Source organism: Triturus cristatus, chromosome 7 (assembly GCF_964204655.1).
Source record: "Triturus cristatus chromosome 7, aTriCri1.1, whole genome shotgun sequence".
Lineage (NCBI taxonomy): Eukaryota > Metazoa > Chordata > Amphibia > Caudata > Salamandridae > Triturus > Triturus cristatus.
This window is the reverse complement of record NC_140590.1, coordinates 1,599,480,740-1,599,505,704: the sequence shown is the minus strand read 5'-3', so window position 1 is coordinate 1,599,505,704 and position 24,965 is coordinate 1,599,480,740. Positions and strand designations below refer to the sequence as shown.

The 24,965-nt window shown below is 46.6% G+C and overlaps 1 protein-coding gene across 1 annotated transcript in view; it reads right to left on the bottom strand.

Annotated features, from left to right (window-relative positions):
* The window catches only part of PHACTR3 (phosphatase and actin regulator 3), a 584,477-nt gene extending 560,315 nt beyond the window's left edge, over positions 1-24,162 (bottom strand). Inside the window, exon 1 of the mRNA XM_085619467.1 lies at positions 23,058-24,162. Within this exon, the coding sequence (XP_085475593.1) occupies positions 23,058-23,163 (106 nt within the window). The 5' untranslated portion in view covers positions 23,164-24,162. The remainder of the gene's footprint in view (positions 1-23,057) is intronic.
* Positions 24,163-24,965: the final 803 nt, after the last annotated feature.

Here is a 24,965-nt window from a genome sequence, read left to right as displayed (position 1 = left end):
TTTTAAATGCTAATTCCTAACTATAACGTGTGTGAAACCTATGGTTTTTTCAGTGAATTTGTACGGTTTTTTAAATGCTAACTTACTTTGCGCCATTCGTGGCGTGCGCGCCCACTTAACGCAGTTCGTTCCGTGCGCGCACGGTGCGCTTCGCGCACCGTGCGCGCACAGTGAGGACGCGGTGCGCTTCGCGCACCGCGCGCCCACTTTACGCAGTTAGTGCCATGCACGCACGGTGGTCACGCGGTGCGCTGCGCGCACCGCGTGCCCACATTATGCGAGATGGGCCATGTACGCACGATGTGCTTCGCGCACCGTGCGCACATGGGGGACATATTATGCGCATCGTTGTGAAATGTTTTGTTTATTAATTTCAATTATTTCATAAGCCATGCACAAATGGTGCCCTTCGGGCACCATTTGCACATGGGGTGGGGAGAGTGTGGATACTTTTTTTTTTTTTTTTTTAATTTTTTTACCGTACGCGTACGGTAAGCGTAATCGGCGATTTTTCGAAAAAAAAACACATTTTTTTTTGGGCCTTGTGGGTAGTTTGGGGGCCCGTATATCATTGCTGGGTGGTTATTATTTCAATATACTGCCCCTTTACCCATTTTTGGACTTCATTTATGCTGCCCTACTCAGAGTGCGAGAGAGAAAATGGCGGCCGCCGCTTCCTGGTTTCGGCCGATTCGAATGTTTACTAAGATCTAAGAGCCAATCAGAATCGCGCTCGCGCACGCCACCGTACGCGTACGGTAAGCGCACCGTAAGCGCACCGTAAGCTGGCTCAGATATATATATTGATTTAAAGGCTATTTTCTCAGAATCTACTGAACAGATTTACACCAAACCTACAAAAGGCACTTCCTTGACCTGAGGACTACCTCTCTGCCAAATTTCAAGTAATTCTGTTCAGCCGTTCGGGCTGTAGCTGTGTCTAAAGGTCCTATGGAGAAATGCATGGGAAAAACGCGTTTTGGGACCCCCCTTTTATCTCAGCCCCCGCTTGAAGAAACCCCCCGAGACTTTCAGGGTAGGAGCGGAGCGTAGCGCCCCACCTATTTTGAAAAATTCGCGAGGATTCGTCGACCGGCGCAAAAGTTATTCAAAATAGAATGTTGCGGATTTCCTATGGAAACGTGGTCCTAACTATAACTACCTACTGGCGACCGCCAGTAGGTAATATATATATATATATATATAAAATTTCAGAATTAAACATTTTAAGCAAACGTACATGCACATATATACATATATATAATATATGAGTAGATATATAGATATATAGATATGTATATATATGTATGTGTATATATATATATATATATATATATATATATATATATATATATATATATATATATATATATATATAACAGCCAAGAACTCTCCAAACCTCCACAGCAGCGCAACAGCAGCGGCGAACAGAGGGAAACAGACCCCGATAGCGATGGCAGGTAGAATTTTATTGTCCTACTCCGTGACGCGTTTCGAGCACAGCCATGCCCTTGTTCACACATGTATATATATATGTACAGCTTTTGTAAATGACCCCACCAGTTTCATCTATAGTCTAGTGTCCAGTGTGCCCCCTCCCTCACTTATAGATACTTCAAAGTCAATAGGTCCATGAGGTGAGACATTTTGCCTTTGCCAATGGGGCTGAAAGGGATTGGGCTAAACCACTCTCAATGCATGAAAGTGCTCAACTTCACCTCTACAAACACTCCTGTTCCACTAGAAGTACCGTATGCCTCTATCCTCTTTACTACCCTTTTCAACCTCTACCTGGAACCTCTGGGTGCTCTCCTTAACAACTTCAACAACTCATACCACTTCTCTGCAGACGGCACACAACTGTACCTAAAAGTCACCTCACCCAGAGACATAGAGTTCCTCGCCATGACACTAGCAAAAATAGAATGATGGATGTTAGACCTGTCAGCCTTGGAGAGGTCCTCCCCTACACATTTAACCTACTCCCCTCTTGCTTGCTAAAATTTGTTTTTGTTAGCTCTAGGACTCTGTGCACTTTAACACTGCTATCCCATGATAAAGTGTTTGTGCCCCTCCTTAAAACATGATAAAATTGTCCTACACCTGATTGGCACATATAATTTGCTTATGTGTCCGTAGTAAAGTTGTACAACATGTACACTGACCCTGCAATTTAAGTGCTATGAGTGGATCTGCAGCACCTTTTGGGCCACCCACTTAAGTAGCCTCTTAGAATAGTTCTCAGGCATACCATTGCAGTCTGTGTGCAGTGGTAAAATGGTCAATTCCACCTGGCAACAAAAACCCTTTGCCATGCCAAAAACACCCTGTTTGACACATATAAGTCACCGTAAGGTAGGCCCTACACAGCCCATAAGGCAGGGCGCATTGTGTTTAAAAGGTTGGATATCTACTTTTAAGTTTTAGATGTCCTGGTAGTGAAAAACCCCTAAATTTGTTTTTCAATACTTTAAGGCCTACCTTTACTATAGGATAACATTGGGTTTACCTTATAACATTTCATAAGTGATAACTTTTGTTTGCGAACAAGTAGAAATGTCATTATTGGTCTCTAAAGAATTGTAATTTATAATTCTCTTCAATGGTAAAGTTGATTTTAAGTCACAGTTCTAACAATGCCCCTTTTAGAAAATGCCCATTTGGTGCCTGCCCCGTGTCCTGGGTCACATGACTAGGTGTGACTGGCAGTTGGCCTTTGTGTATTCCTCTCAGACAGTGTAACACAGGGGAATAGGTGTTGGCAGGATGGGCCATCCTGCCAGGGTGAGAGAGGCAGAGCTGTTCCCTGCCCAACTTACACTTCAAAGTAACTGCCTCAGTACACTCACTAAGAACTTCACACTAGCCTTTTGTGACCTCCACACCTCTTGGAGCCTGAGCGGGGAGGAAGGAAATTCTAGAACCATCATTGCAGGGGAAACTTAAAAAGTTTCTGTTTTTTACGAAAAGCTCGCACCAGGTATAAAGATAAAAATAGGACCCTCAGACCCACCCTTCAATTCAGACCTGGACTTGCCGAGGACCCTCAAAAGGCCCGCTTTCTACTTCAGAGACTACCCTGCTGTTTGAAGCCTGCCTTGAACCCTCAGATACAGGCAGAGGCGGCTCCTCGAGGGAGTGCTGCGGGCAGTGCGGCGGGGTGGGGTAGGGGCAGGGTGGGGGGTAGTAAACTTTGGAATACGGCCAAACGGAGTTGAGTAAATAAATAAATAAAACTAATTACATTGCGCGCGCAGCAACAACAAATCGGTGATGCAGCGCGCAATGTAATTCATTTTATTTATTTATTTACTCAACTTCATTCGGCTGTATTCCGGAGTTTACTACCCCCCGCCCTGCCCCTCCCCCGCCCCGCAGCACTCCCTCGAGGAGCCGCCACTGGATACAGGGACACAAAAAGCTACAACAACTTGACCCTGCACCTGGACCCTGCCTTAAGTGAGTCCTATTGTTCAAGTGGTGCCCCCCCTCATCCATCCTGGACACTTGAAAGTGATGCTACGGGTACCAAAACAGCCAAAAAGAAAAACTTTGGACTTGGAAAGTTTTCTACCAGAAAGTGCCCTGAGAACCGAGAGGAGACCGGGAGCTACCTGCTTGCCCGATCAGTTGAAACTGCATCGCCAATCGCCCTGACTTTGCGGTAGCTCCCGCTACAGATTTCGTGGCAGCAGCAAATCATGTTCAGTTGCTCCTCGCAGAAGGGGTATCGGCCTCGTGGAGCCCTCGTCTGCTACAGCCTGCAGCTTTATCCCGCTTGAGAATTTCGACTTCCAAAAAAGAAACTAAGTCCAAACGTAGAAATCTTTGTCCAGCAGCTCCCCAAAGATGCCTCTTCCTCGGACAACGCCAGCTGCCTTACTCCTCTGAACTTTACCTTCTCAGATATCTTATTTCAAAAAAAATTCTACGTCCGAAGGTAAGCGGAAACCGGGCCCAATCCACCTCGTGTATCAGAACCACACTCCATCGCAATCAGCCATAACTTTTTACTTTTGCCCTGGTCTTGCGTCACCAGATGTCGGCGGCTGGCTCTTTGATCTATTAGGCGCTAGTTTTTACTAAAAACTTTTTACATTCATAACTGCGGTTCTACCAATTGGATTTTTGTAGTTTTGATGTCAAACAATTTATTACATTTCATTCTATTTTTCTAAATTGGTGTGGGGGTTTTCTTTTGTTGTGTTTTCACTTTATTACTCCTTAAGTGCTGCATAATTACTTCACACATTGCCTCTAAGTTAAGCATGACTGCTATTGTTCCTAGCTACCAGAGGGTTATGCACAGGTTCATTTAGTGCTTTTTGTGGTACACCCTGAGAGGAACTGTGGTTTCCAGTTGAGAAGGGTTCTCACCCCCCTCAACCAAAAATCAAATTTCTAACAATGGATATCCCAACATCACCTAAAACTGAATACACAAAAGACAGAATTCTTACTGATGTCTTCCCTCAGCAGCATTATGCCAGTCCCAACATCCTTAAATGGCAACCATCTATTGTAGACTGCACAAAATCACACAGTTTCTACCTGGACAAAAGCCTTCACCTCCAAGCACACATAAACAACATAGCCAAAGGAGCACAATTTCAAATCCGATTAATTCAAGGAGTAAAACACTTCCTTCCTTCCAAGAACGTCAGACAAGTGGCTCAATCTCTTGTTTTATCAAGATTAGGTTATGGAAATGCTCTTCTAAATGGGATACCTAAACTCCATCTTAATCCCCTAAAAGCTGCCCTCCACTCCGCCACTAGACTTGCGTCAAACATAAGAAAATTTGACAACATCACACCGATCCTATTTTCTCTAAGATGTCTATCGGTTGAAGCGAGAAGTATCCTGAAACTGATCTGCATTCTTCACAAAGCCCTTCACGGTAAGACTCCAATCTAGCTGGACGAAAAACTGACCATTTCAGGAGGCAAACGCCTGCTGCGAAGCAATAACAACCTCCTACTGGAAATACCTGCCTATAAAAGTAAAGGAACCCAAAACAAAACCTTCTCTGGGCGCGCCCCCAGGATCTGGAACAACATCCCCCTTCAATCAGAACCAATCCCTTTCTTAAAGGCTTCAAAGCGGAGATGAAAAAAATACTCCTCCAACAATTACTCCTAAATGGGCCCAGTACCTTCCCCCAGTTGCTCACTCTCTGGAGAAACCCAAACTTAAAGAAAACGGAACCACACCTTTATAAAGCTTAACTCAACAACGGCGCGAATATAGATAAATATAGCACCCTATACTAGATCTAGGTACTAGATGAGGAAACAGCACTGATCAAACGACCCATAACATGAAATTGGCAAAAACACAAACTGAAGGCCCACTGAACTCCTAGTCCCACTAGAACAATGATGGCTTCCTAACACTAGAATGGCACAAACGCGAACCGAGACCTTCGAACCTCGGGGTCCCACAATAAACAACCAGGACGAATCACACCCAAAAGCACCCGGCCACGAAGTGGAACAGATAACAGTTCAACACATCCACCCATCTATACTATAACATATAGACTTTTGCAGTTCTCAAAGACGTTGTAGCCTATGGTTCTCCCAGAATAAGAAAAAACTATGTTAGTCTTAGAATAATACGCAACACTGACTGAGCGCCCCGGGGCACACCAATGGATATATTTTGACGATCATACATTTGCATCTATATGACTAACAAAATAAATGTTATATAACCTCTATAATACTTGTTAAACGCTCTGACACCCCTTTCTGGATAATAGTCCGCGTTATATTAATAAAAAACCTCAAAATAAATAAATGCATGTTTTATAACGTCATCAAGGATCAACGTTCTGATGGGTTATATCTCCGAAGAACCTCGAACACGTGAGAGGTCTGCAATATTATTGGAATATTGAGATTTATCTTTGGATGGATTACTATTGGTTTTCTAATATATACGAATGACGCAAAAGGGCTATGGCGCTGTTCTAGAATAGAGTGAATAGCATATAGCAGCGTGCGCTCATTCATCAATCGGACAAAGAGCATGGAAGGAGAGAGCAGGCCCCTCGCTTCTTGGCGAGCAGGCCCGGCTCATTAGAAGACGAAGCCCTTCTGACGGAAGCCGGCGCTGCTTCCTTGTGAGAGCAGCAGATTGACTTTGCTTCCTGGTCTCCATGGTGATAAATAACAGGCACGCGCCATGTCCCCTTCTGTCAAGCGAGGCTCTCTGTCAGGGAGAGGCAAAACGCAAACACGGAAAACACCGCAGCAAATGGCCTTACAAATCACTCGATGACGCGAGGCTGCGCCAGGCACGGACTCGGACCCATTGTTTTAAGAAACAGCACACTTATTATGCAAGAATTGGGCCCATTGTTCTATGCTGCCGCACACCCAACATGAGCCCTGACGCACAACACAATGGCGGATCTGTGTGCGTGTGCGCGCGCGTACCCATGGTGACACTGACAGGCGTTGACTGCGTATGTTGGGCGCATCCGTTTTTTTGCTCTGCAGTATGCTGCCTCCTGTCATATGCTTTCAAAGAAAGGTGTGTACAATGTGTTACCCGCATTGGATAGAGTTTGAGTGTAAATTAAAGAGGAGTATGTAGGGTGCTAGGAGCCAGGAGTGGTCATACAGGACACAGCAACATGCAAGGAACCGGAAGTGGTGCGAGCAGGGTGCAGTAAAATGCAGAATGCAAGGAATTGGAGCGGAGAGAGTGCAGGATACAGTAACATGCAGGGCGCTAGGATCCAGGAGTGGAGTGGCCAGGATAGGATACCGTAATTTTAAATGGTGCAAACACCGGAGAGTAAAGTGAGCAGGATGCAGTAACATGCATGGTGCAGGAATCTAGGCGTGGAGAAGGCAGGATACAGTAAAATGCAGGGTGCAAGGAACCAGGAGAGGAGCAAGCAGAATACAGGAGCATGCAGGAAGTGAGGAACCAGGGGTAGAGCAGGCAGGATACAGTAGCATGCAGAGTCCTTGGATCCAGTGTGGAGCAGGCAGGATACAGTAACATGCAGGGAGCGAAGAACCAGGAGTGAAGCAGGCAAGCTACAGTAGCATGCAGAGTCCTTGGATCCAGTGTGGAGCAGGCAGGATCCAGTAGCATGCAGGGTGCAAGGAACCAGGAGAGGAGCAGGCAGGATACAGTAGCATGCAGGAAGTGAGGAACCACGAGTGGAGCAGGCAGGATACAGTAGCATGCAGAGTCCTTGGATCCAGTGTGGAGCATGCAGGATACAGTAGCATTTGTGGTGCGAAGATCCAATGTGGAGCAGGCAGGATACAGTAACATGCAGAGAACAAGGAACCAGGAGTGAAGCAGGCAAGATACAGTAGCATGAAGGGTGTGAGGAACCAGGAGTGGAACAGGCAGGATTCAGTAGCATGCGGGGTGCTAGGATACAGGGGTGGAGCAGGCAGGATACAGTTGAATGCAGTGAGTGAGGAACCAGGAGTGGAGTAGGCAGGATACAGTAGCTTGCAGAGTGAAAGAATCCAGGGGTGGAGCAGGCAGGATGCAGTAGCATACAGAGTGCAAGATCCAGTGAGGAGCAGTAGCATGCAGGATGTGAGGAACCAGGGTTTGAGCAGGCAAGAAACCGTAGCATGAAGGGAGTGAGGAACAAAGAGTGGGGCAGGCAGGACACAATAGAATGCAGGGTGCCAGGAACCAGGAGTGGAGCAGGCAGTATACAGTAGCATGCAGAGTGCAGGGATCCAGTGTGGAGCAGGCAGGAGACAGTAGCATTTATGGTGCGAAGATCCAGTGTGGAGCAGGCAGGATACAGAAACATGCAGGGAGCGAGGAACCAGGAGTAAAGCAGGCAAGATACAGTAGCATGAAGGGTGTGAGGAACCAGGAGTGGAACAGGCAGGATACAGTAGCATGCAGAGAGTGAGGAAACAAGAGTGGCTAAAAAAACTTGCCCGTACTCATTAAGAATCAGTTCTATCAGTGTTAGATTGCTCTATAAGAGTTTACATTGGTGCTTCCAAAAAGAACTTCTAAAACTGCACAGGGTCCAAAACTAGGCAGAATAGACTGTCGCTGGAAAAGAACCATGTAAGAAGTTCTAGTTGAGCCAAGTGGAACATTTAAAGTACTGAGCATCATATGCAAAGCCTACAAAGGAAGAGGCCCTGACTAGCCCCTACTGGTGCTAGAAACTAGCTATGTAATGCACCATGGTACAAAATGCCTGGTCAAGCAATGGGGGCGCCCTCAGACAAGTCAATTTCAGAAAGAACTATGGAGGCAGAAGACATCGGGATCCAGGATTCAATCTTGGGACGCTGCCCTGGAACACCACCTACGGTTTTGCTCAGCCTTCAACAACTTCAAGGAAGCATTCAACCTTCAACAACTTCAAGGAAGCATTCAACCTTCCACAACTGCAAGGAAGCATTCAATTTACGACAACTTCAAGGAAGCATTCACCATTCAACAACTTCAAGGAAACCTTCGACAACTTCAAGAAAGCATTCAACCTTCAACAACTTCAAAGAAACATTCAACCTTCAACAACTTCAAGGAAGCATTCAACCTTCGACAACTTCAAGGAAGCATTCAACCTTCAACAACTTCAAGGAAGCATTCAACCTTCAACAACTTCAAGGAAGCCTTCAACAACTTCAAGAAAGCATTCAACCTTCAACAACTTAAAGCAAGCCTTTGACAACTTCAAGAAAGCATTCAACCTTCAACAACTTCAAGGAAGCATTCAACCCTTCAACAACTTCAAGGAAGCATTTAACCTTCAAAAATTTCAAGGAAGCCTTCGACAACTTCAAGGAAGCATTCAACCTTCAACAACTTCAAGGAAGCATTCAACCCTTCAACAACTTTAAGGAAGCATTTAACCTTCAACAACTTCAAGGAAGCCTTCGACAACTTCAAGGAAGCATTCAACCTTCGACAACTTCAAGGAAGCCTTCAACAACTTCAAGGAAGCCTTCGACAATTTCAAGAAAGCATTCAACCTTCAACAACTTCAAGGAAGCATTCAACCCTTCAACAAATTAAAGAAAGCATTTAACCTTCAAAAACTTCAAGGAAGCCTTCGACAACTTCAAGGAAGCATTCAACCTTCAAAAACTTCAAGGAAGCATTCAACCCTTCAACAATTTTAAGGAAGCATTTACCCTTCAACAACTTCGAGGAAGCCTTCGACAACTTCAAGGAAGCATTCAACCTTCAACAACTTCAAGGAAACCTTCGACAATTTCAAGAAAGCATTCAACCTTCAACAACTTCAAGGAAGCATTCTACCCTTCAACAACTTCAAGGAAGCATTTAACCTTCAAAAACTTAAAGGAAGCATTCAACCTTCAACAACTTAATGGAAGCATTCACCCTTCAACAACTTCAAGGAAGCATTCAACCTTCGACAACTTCAAGGAAGCCTTCGACAACTTCAAGGAAGCATTCAACCTTCAACAACTTCAAGGAAGCATTCAACCCTTCAACAACTTTAAGGAAGCATTTAACCTTCAACAACTTCGAGGAAGCCTTCGAAAACTTCAAGGAAGCATTCAACCTTCAACAACTTCAAGGAAGCATTCAACCTTTGACAACTTCAAGGAAGCATTCAACCTTCGACAACTTCAAGGAAGCCTTCTACCTTCAGAAACTTCAAGGAAGCATTCAACCTTCGACAACTTCAAGGAAGCATTCACCCTTCGACAACTTCAAGAAAGCCTTCGACAACTTCAAGGAAGCATTCAACGATCAACAATTTCAAGGAAGCATTAAACCTTCAACAACTTCAAGGAAGCATTCAACCTTCGACAACTTCAAGGAAGCATTCACCCTTCAACAACTTCAAGGAAGCATTCAACCTTCGACAACTTCAAGAAAGCCTTTGACATCTTCAAGGAAGCATTCAACCTTCAACAACTTCAAGGAAGCATTCAACCCTTCAACAACTTCAAGGAAGCATTTAACCTTCAACAACTTTAAGGAAACCTTCGACAACTTCAAGGAAGCATTCAACCTTTGACAACTTCAAGGAAGCATTCAACCTTCGACAACTTCAAGGAAGCATTCAACCTTCGGCAACTTCAAGGAAGCATTCAACCTTCGACAACTTCAAGGATGCAATTCAAAAAGAAGGAGGGTCAAGGCTAAAAATTCTGCACCAATCAAGATACCCTATCTAGGCAATATTTATCGCTTCATAGATTGGTGCAAGGGGCCTGGGACATGACCTCAATATGTCCCAAAGAAATGGCATGCATGCCACTTGGACAAATTAAGCAAAGGCCGGCCCAGCACTCAAGCATGTAAATTATGTATGGGTGGAGCTTACTTATTATCCAGAAGGACAGTAAAACAGGAAAGCACAATATGTCATGATCTTCCCCATTAAAAGACACTGATAGATTTTGATTGTAGGTGAGTAAATTCTTTATTCTTTTTCCATTGACAAATTCTTAAAATTCAAGATTGGCGATCTTGAATTTTAAGAATTTGTCAATGGAAAAAGAATAAAGAATTTACTCACCTACAATCAAAATCTATCAGTGTCTTTTAATTTGGAAGATCTTGACATATTGTGCTTTCCTGTTTATTGTGCTTGTTGATAATAAGTAAGCTCCACCCATACATACTTTACATGCTTGAGTGCTGGGCCACCCTTTGCTTAACTTCAAGGAAGCATTCAACATGCCACCAAAAATCGATGTGTCGCCCATCTACTAAAAAGTGACCAGCATAAGCAACCCTGCACCGGATTCTACAACCCTCTAATCCTCCCAAAGCTAATCAAAAATACAGTGTCTGGACATCAGGGGCTAAACTGTTCCCTCTCGTTCACGTGTAATTGAACAGTGTGATGTGCCAGTAAGGTGACATGATGGTGCGTAACAAAACTATGTAATGAAAGGAAGGAGTAGAGGATTGCAAGACATAGTAACACAGAGAGTGCAAGGGGCATGGAACAGATCTTGCAGGATACAGTGTAACGTGGTGTCCAAACATGTGCAAGAAACCGGAAGTGAGATGGGAAGGGGACATTTCCGGGTGGGGTAGGAGGTATCAAAAGTGGAGTAGGCGGGATACAGCAAGACAGTACGGTGAGAGGCTGTAGAAATAAAGCATGCAGATATAGCGACATGTGGGTGAAATGTATGGGGCGGACAGGAGGTCCATATGTAGTGGAGCAGGACGGCTACGGCGACATGTAGGGTGATATATCATTCACATGGTGAGAAGGCAGAACACCAACATCGCTGAGACAAACATAGACCTACTGCTACAAGCAGCTGGTTAATGATCAGCTGTAAAACAACAGACAAAATACATCAAATCAGCCGAAAAGTTAGGAAGAACACGTTCAGGTTGTGACTGTTAAGCCTGAGAAAGCTTGAAGGCAAAGAACACTAACATGATGATGAAACAAGTACTAGTTCCTAACTAGCATTTGCAAAACTTTGTAGTTGTGGGGAGAACAGAATAAAACAAGTGCTCATCAATGAAAACAACAAAATTGTAAATTGTTACATTTCATAACATTTATTGTAACAACTTAGAAATAAATATTCATATAGAGTACTCCTGTGAGCCCCTATGCGCCCATCAGTCTGCTGAGGCATGTGGGGGTGAGCGGTATTAAGATAAAGGGAGACAGAGATAAGGTTCAAGCCATTAACGGTTCAGAGCGAGGTGGTACGGAGACCTCATCAGTCGACACCCAAGACCACCCTTGTCTCCCCCATCAAGGGACGACCTACCCGTTCACATGGGACAAGTGCTGGACCCCAGTGAGTATCTCAGATTATTCTTACTGAACAGCAGTCAGTTGGGGGAGGGCCTTTATCCACAAACTGAGCACCAGCAGAGCCAAGTTCAGCCAATATTTATTTTTCTTTCTCTCCATCCAGGTCAGTCTCCCTCAGCTACAGACAGGATCCCCAAAACCTCCAGGGACATGCCACTGGATTCAAGCTAGCCTGGCTGATGAGGGGTGTTACCCTGAAATCGGTCTCAGGATGCTTGTTTCCGGTCCAAGGAAGACCTGGCTTGGCGATTCGGGCTGGACTGTTCCCATGAGACACAGGGTCAAGATTGTTTTGCATATAGCTGGGTCTGAACTGGGGTGGCGAAGTGAGCTAAAGAACGATGATGGATTCAACCCAGATCTGTAACTAGGAGTGAGTGACTGAAAAGTTTCAGCACTCCGTCCATCATCTCCTTGTGTTTGCTACTTTCTACAGCAACCAGCTCTTGGCCTGCACACTGGTACTGCAACCAGGTCTTGGCCTGTACACAGGTACTGCAACCAGCTCTTGGCCTGCACACTGGTACTCCAACCAGCTATTGGTCTGTACACTGGTACTGCAACCAGTTCTTCGCCTGTACACTGGTACGACAAAAGACAGTTTGTGATATTACCACTGCAATCTGTGGTTGGTGTTGCACACGCATTCTCCACCCTAGGCACTTATCCTGGAACATGGTCCTATCTACTGGCTCTGACACCTAAATCCGGAATACGAATCCCACAAGCCATGCACATGGACCCTGCATAGTTATGTTGTCCATAACCACACATATTGGGTATACATACCCAGTTAATCTGCATGCCAGGGGTACCCAACATTCTAGTCCTAAACTCATATCCTGCATTTGGGTCGCGCACACCGACCCTGCACACTTATCCTGCAAAACGATGCAGGGCACTGATCCCACATACTCCTGCCCGCTGATCCCGAAGCCTGACCCTATACGCTCAACCTGCACTTTGGTACTGGGCACACCGACTCTACACAGTTTTCCTGCACATCTGTCCATGTCCAGGACACTGATCCAGCACACATTTCCTACACATCAATCAGTCCATGCTGAGGACACTGTTCCAGCACACTATTCCTGCACATCAGTCCATGTCCAGGACACTGTTCCAGGACACTATTCCTGCACATCAGTCCATGTCCAGGACACTGATCCTACACACATTTCCTGCACATCAATCAGTCCATGCACAGGACACTGTTCCTGCACAACTTTTCCTAAACAATGATTCTGCACACTGATCCCAAGCACTGACCCAGCACACTTATCGTGCAAAGCCATGCAGGGCACTGATCCCACACACTACAGCCCGCTGATCCTGGAGCCTGACCTTTAATGATTATACTGCATATTGGTACTGGGCACATCGGTACAGGGTCATGAACCAGCACACTTACCGCGCACAATGATCCATGGCACACCTACCTGCACACTTATCATGTACCCTGATTCCAGGCACTGAACCTGCACACTAATCATGTAAAGTGATTGCAGGGACTAAACCTGCACACTAATCATTTACACTGATGCCAGGGACTGAACCTGCACACTTATCATGTACACTGATTCCAGGGAATGAACCTGCACACTTATCATTTACACTGATTCCAGGGACAGAACCACACACTTATCATTTAGACCGATTTCAGGGACTGAACCTGCACACTTATCATTTACACCGATTCCGGGGACTGAACCTGCACACTTATCATTTACACTGATTCTAGGGACAGAACCTGCACACTTATCATGTAAAGAGATTCCAGGGACTGAACCTGCACACTTTTCATTTACATTGATTCCAGGGACTGAACCTACACAGTTATCCAGGGACTGAACCTGCACACTTATCATGTACACCGATTCAAGGCAATGAACCTGCACACTTATCATGTAAACTGATTCCAGGGACTGAAAGGGCACACTTATCCTGATAACTGATTCCATGGACTGAACCTCCACACTTATCATGTACACTGATTCCAGGGACTGAACTCGCACACTTATCCTGATAACTCATTCCATGGACTGAACCTGCACACTTATGTACACTGATTCCAGGGACTGAACCTGCACAGTTACCATGTACACTGATTCCTGGGACTGAACATGTACACTTATGTTGTACACTGATTCCAGGGACTGAACCTGCACACTTATCATGTACACTGATTCCAGGGACTGAACCTGCACACTTGTCATGTAAACTGATTCCATGGACTGAACCTGCACACTTTTCATTTACATTGATTCCAGGGACTGAACCAACACACTTATCATGTACACTGATTGCAGGGACTGAACCTGCACACATATCATGTGCACAGATCCCAGAGAATGAACCTGCACACTTATCATATAAACTGATTCCAGGGACTGAACCTGCACAATTAATATGTAAAATGATTCCAGGGACTGAACCAGCACACTTATCCTGATAACTGATTCCAGGGACTGAACCTGAACACTTATCATTTACACTGATTCCAGGGACTAAACCTGCACACTTATCATGTACACTGATTCCAGGGACTGAACCTGCACACTTATCATGCAAACTGATTCCAGGGACTGAACCTGCACACTTATCATGTAAACTGATTCCAGGGACTGAACCCGCCCACTTATCCTGATAACTGATTCCAAGGCCTGAACCTGCAAACTTATTATGTAAACTGATTCCAGGGACTTAACCCACACACTTATCCTGATACCTGATTCCAAGGACTGAACCTGCACACCTATCCTGATAACTGATTCCAGGGACTGAACCTGCACACTTATCCTGATAACTGATTCCAGGGACTGAACCTGCACACTTATCATTTACACTGATTTCAGGGACTGAACATACACACATATCATGTAAACTGATTTAAGGGAATGAACCTGCACACTTATCCTGATAACTGATTCCAGGGACTGAACCTGCACACTTATCATGTAAACTGATTAAAGGGAATGAACCTGCACACTTATCATGCAAACTAATTCCAGGGACTGAACCTGCACACTTATCATGTAAATAGATTCCAGGGACTGAACCTGCACACTTATCATGTACACTGATTCGTGGGACTGAACCTACACACTTATCCAGGGCTGGACTGGCCGTAGCGGGCACCGGGCAATCCCCCGGTGGGCTGCATGGATGGGGGCCGGTTTTGGGTCCCTGGGGGCCGTTTTTGTTACAGGGCCGTTTTTGCAGCATAGCTGGAAAATCGGCCCTGTAACAAAATCGGCCGAAAACCGGCCCTGGCAAAGAGCTCGGCGGCACCCCCAACACCCCGGGGGGGGCTGGCCGGGCACTTTGCCAGGGCCGGTTTTAGTTCCCAGTCCGGCCCTGCACTTATCATTTACACTGATTCCAGGGACTGAACCTGGACACTTATCCTGATAACTGATTCCAGGGACTAAACCTGCACACTTATCATTTACACTGATTCCAGGGACTGAACCTGCACACTTATCATGTACACTGATTCTAGGGACTGAACCTGCACAGTTATCATGTACACTGATTCCTGGGACTGAACCAGCACACTTATCATGTACACTGATTCTAGGGACTGAACCTGCACACGTATCATGTACACTGATTCCGGGGACTGAACCTGCACACTTATCATTTACACTGATTCCTGAGACTGAACCTGCACACTTATCCTGACAACTGATTCCAGGGACTGAACCTGCACACTTATCATGTACACTGATTCTAGGGACTGAACCTGCACAGTTATCATGTACACTGATTCCTGGGACTGAACCAGCACACTTATCATGTACACTGATTCCAGGGACTGAACCTACACAGTTATCATGTATACTGATTCCAGGGACTGAACCTGCACAGTTATCATGTACACTAATTCCTGGGACTAAACCTGCACACTTATCATGTACACTGATTCCGGGGACTGAACTGGCACAGTTATCATGTACACTGATTCCAGGGACGCAACCTACACAGTTATCATGTACACTGATTCCAGGGACTGAACCTGCACAGTTATCATGTACACTAATTCCAGGGACTAAACCTGCACACTTATCATTTACACTGATTCCAGGGACTGAACCTGCACACTTACCATGTGAACTGATTACAGGGACTGAACCTGCACACTTATCATATACACTGATTCCAGGGACTGAACCTACACACTTATCATGTACACTGATTCCGGGGACTGAACCTGCACACTAATCATGTGAACTGATTACAGGGACTGAACCTGCACACTTATGTACACTGATTCCGGGGACTGAACCTACACACTTATCATGTACACTGATTCCGGGGACTGAACCTCCACACTTATCATTTACACTGATTCCAGGGACTGAACCTGCACACTTATCATGTGAACTGATTACAGGGACTGAACCTGCACACTTATAATTTACACTGATTCCAGGGACTGAACCTGCACACTTATCATTTACACTGATTCCAGGGCTTGAACCTGCACACTTATCATGTACACTGATTCCAGGGACTGAACCTACACACTTATCATGTACACTGATTCTGGGGACTGAACCTGCACACTTATCATGTACACTGATTCGTGGGACTGAACCTACACACTTATCCAGGGCTGGACTGGCCGTAGCGGGCACCGGGCAATCCCCCGGTGGGCTGCATGGGTGGGGGCCGGTTTTGGGTCCCTGGGGGCCATTTTTGTTACAGGGCCGTTTTTGCAGCATAGCTGGAAAATCGGCCCTGTAACAAAATCGGCCGAAAACCGGCCCTGGCAAAGAGCTCGGCGGCACCCCCAACACCCCGGGGGGGGTGGCTGGCCGGGCACTTTGCCAGGGCCGGTTTTAGTTCCCAGTCCGGCCCCGCACTTATCATTTACACTGATTCCAGGGACTGAACCTGGACACTTATCCTGATAACTGATTCCAGGGACTAAACCTGCACACTTATCATTTACACTGATTCCAGGGACTGAACCTGCACACTTATCATGTACACTGATTCTAGGGACTGAACCTGCACAGTTATCATGTACACTGATTCCTGGGACTGAACCAGCACACTTATCATGTACACTGATTCTAGGGACTGAACCTGCACACGTATCATGTACACTGATTCCGGGGACTGAACCTGCACAGTTATCATTTACACTGATTCCTGAGACTGAACCTGCACACTTATCCTGACAACTGATTCCAGGGACTGAACCTGCACACTTATCATGTACACTGATTCTAGGGACTGAACCTGCACAGTTATCATGTACACTGATTCCTGGGACTGAACCAGCACACTTATCATGTACACTGATTCCAGGGACTGAACCTACACAGTTATCATGTATACTGATTCCAGGGACTGAACCTGCACAGTTATCATGTACACTAATTCCTGGGACTAAACCTGCACACGTATCATGTACACTGATTCCGGGGACTGAACTGGCACAGTTATCATGTACACTGATTCCAGGGACGCAACCTACACAGTTATCATGTACACTGATTCCAGGGACTGAACCTGCACAGTTATCATGTACACTAATTCCAGGGACTAAACCTGCACACTTATCATTTACACTGATTCCAGGGACTGAACCTGCACACTTACCATGTGAACTGATTACAGGGACTGAACCTGCACACTTATCATATACACTGATTCCAGGGACTGAACCTACACACTTATCATGTACACTGATTCCGGGGACTGAACCTGCACACTAATCATGTGAACTGATTACAGGGACTGAACCTGCACACTTATGTACACTGATTCCGGGGACTGAACCTACACACTTATCATGTACACTGATTCCGGGGACTGAACCTCCACACTTATCATTTACACTGATTCCAGGGACTGAACCTGCACACTTATCATGTGAACTGATTACAGGGACTGAACCTGCATACTTATAATTTACACTGATTCCAGGGACTGAACCTGCACACTTATCATTTACACTGATTCCAGGGCCTGAACCTGCACACTTATCATGTACACTGATTCCAGGGACTGAACCTACACACTTATCATGTACACTGATTCTGGGGACTGAACCTGCACACCTATCATGTACACTGATTCGTGGGACTGAACCTACACACTTATCCAGGGCTGGACTGGCCGTAGCGGGCACCGGGCAATCCCCCGGTGGGCTGCATGGGTGGGGGCCGGTTTTGGGTCCCTGGGGGCCGTTTTTGTTACAGGGCCGTTTTTGCAGCATAGCTGGAAAATCGGCCCTGTAACAAAATCGGCCGAAAACCGGCCCTGGCAAAGAGCTCGGCGGCACCCCCAACCCCCCAGAGGGGCTGGCCGGGCACTTTGCCAGGGCCGGTTTTAGTTCCCAGTCCGGCCCTGCACTTATCATGGACACTGATTCCGGGGACTGAACCTGCCCACTTATCATTTACACTGATTCCAGGGACTGAACCTGGACACTTATCATGTACACTAATTCCTAGGACTGAACCTGCACACTTATCCTGATAACTGATGCCAGGGACTGAACCTGCACACTTATCATATACACTGATTCTAGGGACTGAACCTGCACAGTTATCATGTACACTGATTCCTGGGACTGAACCTGAACACTTATCATGTACACTGATTCCAGGGACTGAACCTGAACATTTATCATGTACACTGATTCCAGGGACTGAACCTGCACACTTATCATGTACACTGACTCCAGGGACTGAACCCACACACTTATCCTGATAACTGATTCCAGGGACTGAACCTGCACACTAAGGAACACTGATTCCAGGAACTGAACCTGCACAGTTATAATTTACACTGATGCCGGGGACTGAACCTGCACACTTATCATTTACACTGATTCCAGGGACTGAAACTGCACACTTATCATTTACACTGATTCCAGGGACTAAACCTGCACACTTGTCATGTAAACTGATTCCAGGGAACGAACCTGCACACTTTTCATTTACATTGATTCCAGGGACTGAACCTGCACACTTTTCATTTACATTGATTCCAGGGAGTGAACCTACACACTTATCATGTACACCGATTTCAGGGACTGAACCTGCACACCTATCATTTACACTGATTCCAGGGACTGAACCTGCACACTTATCCTGATAACTGATTCCAGGGACTGAACCTGCACACTTATCCTGATAACTGATTCCAGGGACTGAACCTGCACACTTATCATGTACACTGATCCCAGGGACTGAACCTGCACGGTTATCATGTACACTGATTCCAGGGACTGAACCTGCACACGTATAATTTACACTGATTCCTGGGACTGAACCTGCACACTTATCGAGTGAACTGGTTACAGGGACTGAACCTGCACACTTATAATTTACACTGATTCCGGGGACTGAACCTGCACACTTATCATTTACACAGATTCCAGGGACTGAACCTACACAGTTATCATGTACACTGATAACAGGGACTGAACATGCACACTTATCATGTACACCATTTTCAGGGAATGAACCTGCACACTTATCATGTAAACTGATTCCAGAGACTGAACCTGCACACTTATCGTTTACATGGATTCCAGGGACAGAACCTGCACAATTATCATGTACACTGATTCCTGGGACTGAACCTGCAAACTTATCATGTAAACTGATTCCAGAGACTGAACCTGCACACATATCATGTACACCAATTCTAGGGAATAAACCTGCACACTTATTATGTACACTGATTCTAGGGACTGAACTGAACACTTATCATGTACACTGATTCCAGGGAATGAACCTGCACACTTATCATGTATTATATTGTATTGTAATTGCATTTATATAGCGCTTACTACCCCTGATGAGGCGTTGAAGCGCTTTTTCAGCGAGTAGCACGCTACTCTTGGGCCCATAGAGGATTAGTGTTGAATTAGTATAGTGAAACATGCAAGTAAATTTTAAGTGGTGGATAGGTTAGTCAGTTTTTTGGATTCTGAAGGATAGCAGAAGGATAGAAGAGGGAAAAAAAGGTTTGTATTTATATAGGGCTTGTTACCCCTGATGGGATGTTGAAGCACGCTACTCTGGAAACCCATAAAGGATTAGTGCAGAATTAGTATGGTGAAATATGAAAGTAATTTAAGTGGTGGATATTAGTCAGTTATTTGGAGTGAGAAGGGTAGCAGAGGGATAAAAGGGAAGAACAGTTTGCATTCATGTAGCACCTGTTAGCCCTGATGGGTGTTGAAGCGCATTTCTGGCGAGTAGGACGCTACTCCGGAACCCATAAAGGATTAGTGTTGAAAAGTGGTAAAGTGAAGTATGAAGTAATTTGAGTGGTGGATATGTTATTCAGTTATTTGGATAGAGAAGGGTAGGTTGCGGGATAGAAGAGGGAAAGAGGTTTGTATTTATATAGCTCTTGCTACCCCTTGATGGGGTTTTGAAGTGTTTTATTGTCGTACATTGATTCCTGGGACTGAACCTGCGCGCATATCCTGATAACTGATTCCAGGGTCTGATCCTGCACACTTATCATGTACACTGATTCTAGGGACTGAACCTGCAAGCATATTCTGATAACTGATTCCAGGGTCTGACCCTGCACGCTTATCACGTACACTGATTCCAGGGTCTGCACCTGCACCTTTATCATTTACACTGTTTCCAGGGTCTGACCTTGCACACTTATCAAGTACACTGATTCCAGGGACTGAAACTGCACACTTATCATTTACACTGATTCCAGGGACTAAACCTGCACACTTGTCATGTAAACTGATTCCAGGGAACGAACCTGCACACTTTTCATTTACATTGATTCCAGGGACTGAACCTGCACACTTTTCATTTACATTGATTCCAGGGAGTGAACCTACACACTTATCATGTACACCGATTTCAGGGACTGAACCTGCACACCTATCATTTACACTGATTCCAGGGACTGAACCTGCACACTTATCCTGATAACTGATTCCAGGGACTGAACCTGCACACTTATCCTGATAACTGATTCCAGGGACTGAACCTGCACACTTATCATGTACACTGATCCCAGGGACTGAACCTGCACGGTTATCATGTACACTGATTCCAGGGACTGAACCTGCACACGTATAATTTACACTGATTCCTGGGACTGAACCTGCACACTTATCGAGTGAACTGGTTACAGGGACTGAACCTGCACACTTATAATTTACACTGATTCCGGGGACTGAACCTGCACACTTATCATTTACACAGATTCCAGGGACTGAACCTACACAGTTATCATGTACACTGATAACAGGGACTGAACATGCACACTTATCATGTACACCATTTTCAGGGAATGAACCTGCACACTTATCATGTAAACTGATTCCAGAGACTGAACCTGCACACTTATCGTTTACATGGATTCCAGGGACAGAACCTGCACAATTATCATGTACACTGATTCCTGGGACTGAACCTGCAAACTTATCATGTAAACTGATTCCAGAGACTGAACCTGCACACATATCATGTACACCAATTCTAGGGAATAAACCTGCACACTTATTATGTACACTGATTCTAGGGACTGAACTGAACACTTATCATGTACACTGATTCCAGGGAATGAACCTGCACACTTATCATGTATTATATTGTATTGTAATTGCATTTATATAGCGCTTACTACCCCTGATGAGGCGTTGAAGCGCTTTTTCAGCGAGTAGCACGCTACTCTTGGGCCCATAGAGGATTAGTGTTGAATTAGTATAGTGAAACATGCAAGTAAATTTTAAGTGGTGGATAGGTTAGTCAGTTTTTTGGATTCTGAAGGATAGCAGAAGGATAAAAGAGGGAAAAAAAGGTTTGTATTTATATAGGGCTTGTTACCCCTGATGGGATGTTGAAGCACGCTACTCTGGAAACCCATAAAGGATTAGTGCAGAATTAGTATGGTGAAATATGAAAGTAATTTAAGTGGTGGATATTAGTCAGTTATTTGGAGTGAGAAGGGTAGCAGAGGGATAAAAGGGAAGAACAGTTTGCATTCATGTAGCACCTGTTAGCCCTGATGGGTGTTGAAGCGCATTTCTGGCGAGTAGGACGCTACTCCGGAACCCATAAAGGATTAGTGTTGAAAAGTGGTAAAGTGAAGTATGAAGTAATTTGAGTGGTGGATATGTTATTCAGTTATTTGGATAGAGAAGGGTAGGTTGCGGGATAGAAGAGGGAAAGAGGTTTGTATTTATATAGCTCTTGCTACCCCTTGATGGGGTTTTGAAGTGTTTTATTGTCGTACATTGATTCCTGGGACTGAACCTGCGCGCATATCCTGATAACTGATTCCAGGGTCTGATCCTGCACACTTATCATGTACACTGATTCTAGGGACTGAACCTGCAAGCATATTCTGATAACTGATTCCAGGGTCTGACCCTGCACGCTTATCACGTACACTGATTCCAGGGTCTGCACCTGCACCTTTATCATTTACACTGTTTCCAGGGTCTGACCTTGCACACTTATCAAGTACACTGATTCCTGGGACTGAACCTGCACACATATCCCGATAACTCATTCCTGGGACTGAACCTGCACACTTATCATGTACACTGATTCCTGGGACTGAACCTGCACACATATCCCGATAACTGATTCCAGGGACTGAACCTGCACAGTTATCATGAACACTGATGCCTGGGACTGAACCTGCACACATATCCCAATAACTGATTCCAGGGACTGAACCTGCACACTTATCCTTATCACTGATCCCAGAGACTGTCCCCATGTGTTTATACTGCACATTGATGCCAGGGACTGATCAGCACATTGGTGCAAGACCACAAACCAGCATGCTTATCTCACACAGTGATTCACGGCATTATCTGCACATCTATGGTGCACACTGATTCCAGGGAGTGAAGCTGCATCCTTATTCTGACCACACACGCCTATACTGCTCAGTAATGTCAGTCACTGACAATGCACAACATTGGTGCAAGGCCTTGCAACAGCACCTTTATGCATGGCATTATCTGCACACTTATCTAACACAATGATCGCAGGGACTGAACCTGCACACGTATACTGCCCACTGATGACAGAGACTGATCATAGACTCCATCCAGCACATTGATGCCGGGTGCTGACTATACATGGGTACAGGGCACTGAACGGCGCGCTTACCCTCACAGTGATCCGTGGCACGACGATCTTGCCACTGATTCCGTGAATAAACATGCTCACTTCTCCCGCACAGTTACCCGGGTGCTGGCCCCACACACTGACCCCCACACCGTGCGCTGCATGCAGGTGAGCCTTACCTGGGCTGTCCCCGGACTCGGAGTCCGGATGGAGGACGCTGGGGTCGCTCTGAGATCTGGTCCTCGGTATGAAGTATCCCGAGACCCCCTCCTCTGCTGCGGCCATGGAGATCCCCAGGATAGGCGGCGGAGAGAATGGGAGGGGCAACAAGCGGGGGACCCAGGTACGGGCAGAGAGGGTGTAAGCAGCCCACGTCACCGTCCTGTGGGGGTCCGTGGTGAAAGAGGGGGCTCTGGAAGGTCACAGTGCAGGGGGCGCCGGGGGCAGTGCTGGGATTTTTTAAATGAGGGGGTGCGTGCCAAGGTTGCAGGTCACAGCTGGGCGAGGTGTGGGTTCGTGGTGTGGGCAGCGTTGGGGGTTGTATAATGTTCTATAAGTCAGAGGTGAGGAGAGAGTGAATACACGAGCTGGGTACCAGAGGGCCGACCCTTGGGTGAGAGGGGGTAGTTTAGGGGTGTCGGGTCAGGGAGATGGTAGTGCTGGGTTAGTCTTTGCCTCCACGGAAGTGGTGCAGGGGGGCTGGCAGTACTGGGGGCGCAGTGTGGGCCGTACTACGTATAGTATGTGGAAGCCGAGAAGAACAGTGGTGGGCGAGAGAGTTGTGAGTGTCAGTGCTGAAGGGCTGGGGGTCTACAAAATGTGGAGGTCTGTGGTGAGGGCGGGGGGCGTGTTCGAGGTCGGAATTCGAGTCAGGGCTCCCAGGTCAGACCTGGAGGGGTCAGTGTTGGAGGGCTCATGGGTGAGGAGGAGCGGTGCTGCGGGTCAGCGCAGGGGCCTCAGTGATAAAGGTGCAGTGTTGGAATAGTCAGTGCAGGGCACTGTGATGCCCACCCTGTGAGGTCAGTGCTGGGGGGCGCTGATGGCCGTATGCAATGAGACAGCGCTGGGCAGCAATGGCCAGTGTCGGAGGGGGTGGGGCAGTGCCTTGGGAATCAGAGGGGCTGGCCTCTGCACCATCTTCTGCCGGGGCTCCTTCCTGCCCCTCCTCCTCCCTGGGATGGACAGAGCCAGTCCTGTCCCCGGGGCTGCGGGGGTCCCACACTCCTCCGGGGGAGGCTCGGCTCTCTGTGCTGCGGAGCTCCAAGCATCTGATGGAAGCATTGGGATTCTACCAGCATCCCCTGCGCGAGGCGGGGGACGGGGGCGGCGTGACGTCAGAGACCCCCCTCTGGAGGACCACATCCATTACCTGCTGGGAGGAGGGGGCGTCACGTCAGAGCTCGCCCCCTGTAGGTCCGCGAACATCACCCCTCCGGTGCCAGAGGGGAGGAAGGTCTGTGAGGGGGAAGTAAGCAAGTGGGTGGAAATTAAGGACAGTACCCCCGGCTAGTAAACCCGCTCCGCTGCAGCACCATCGCCTTTCATCACACCAAACGTTGCCGCCCACGCCCCTTTCCGTCCCTGCTTCATAATACCCTCTGATTTTCAGGGTTTCAGTTTCTCCTAATTATATAATTTATAACCAACACAGCAGCCCCTACTCCGTGGTTTGTTCACTCATGCCAATTTCTCCCCCATAGTTGTCTCCTACCCATACATTTTCCACCCAACCTGAAAATACCCACAGTGCTGCAAGTATTCACCCCTCACTGCCCGTATACTCTCTACTGCCCCTGTGAGTCCACACACCCACTGCCCGCCTCATGCTCCCTGAAGTGCGCGGCTATAGCGCTGCACTGCGGGGGCGACGGTGACCTCTGCGTTGAACTGACGGTGCCAGCCAGGCTCGGCCTCTGAGGGCACAACGCTTGAACCATGCACGCGGAAGAGGGCACTGCAGGTGTGAACAGACTGCAGCACGATGCATGCTGCGGCGTGAGTGCCACACAGGTGGGCACCGGGTGCCAGGCTGGAGGGGGCGCCGGCACTACCACCCAACCTACGCCTACCACCTCCAGCAGTGGCCT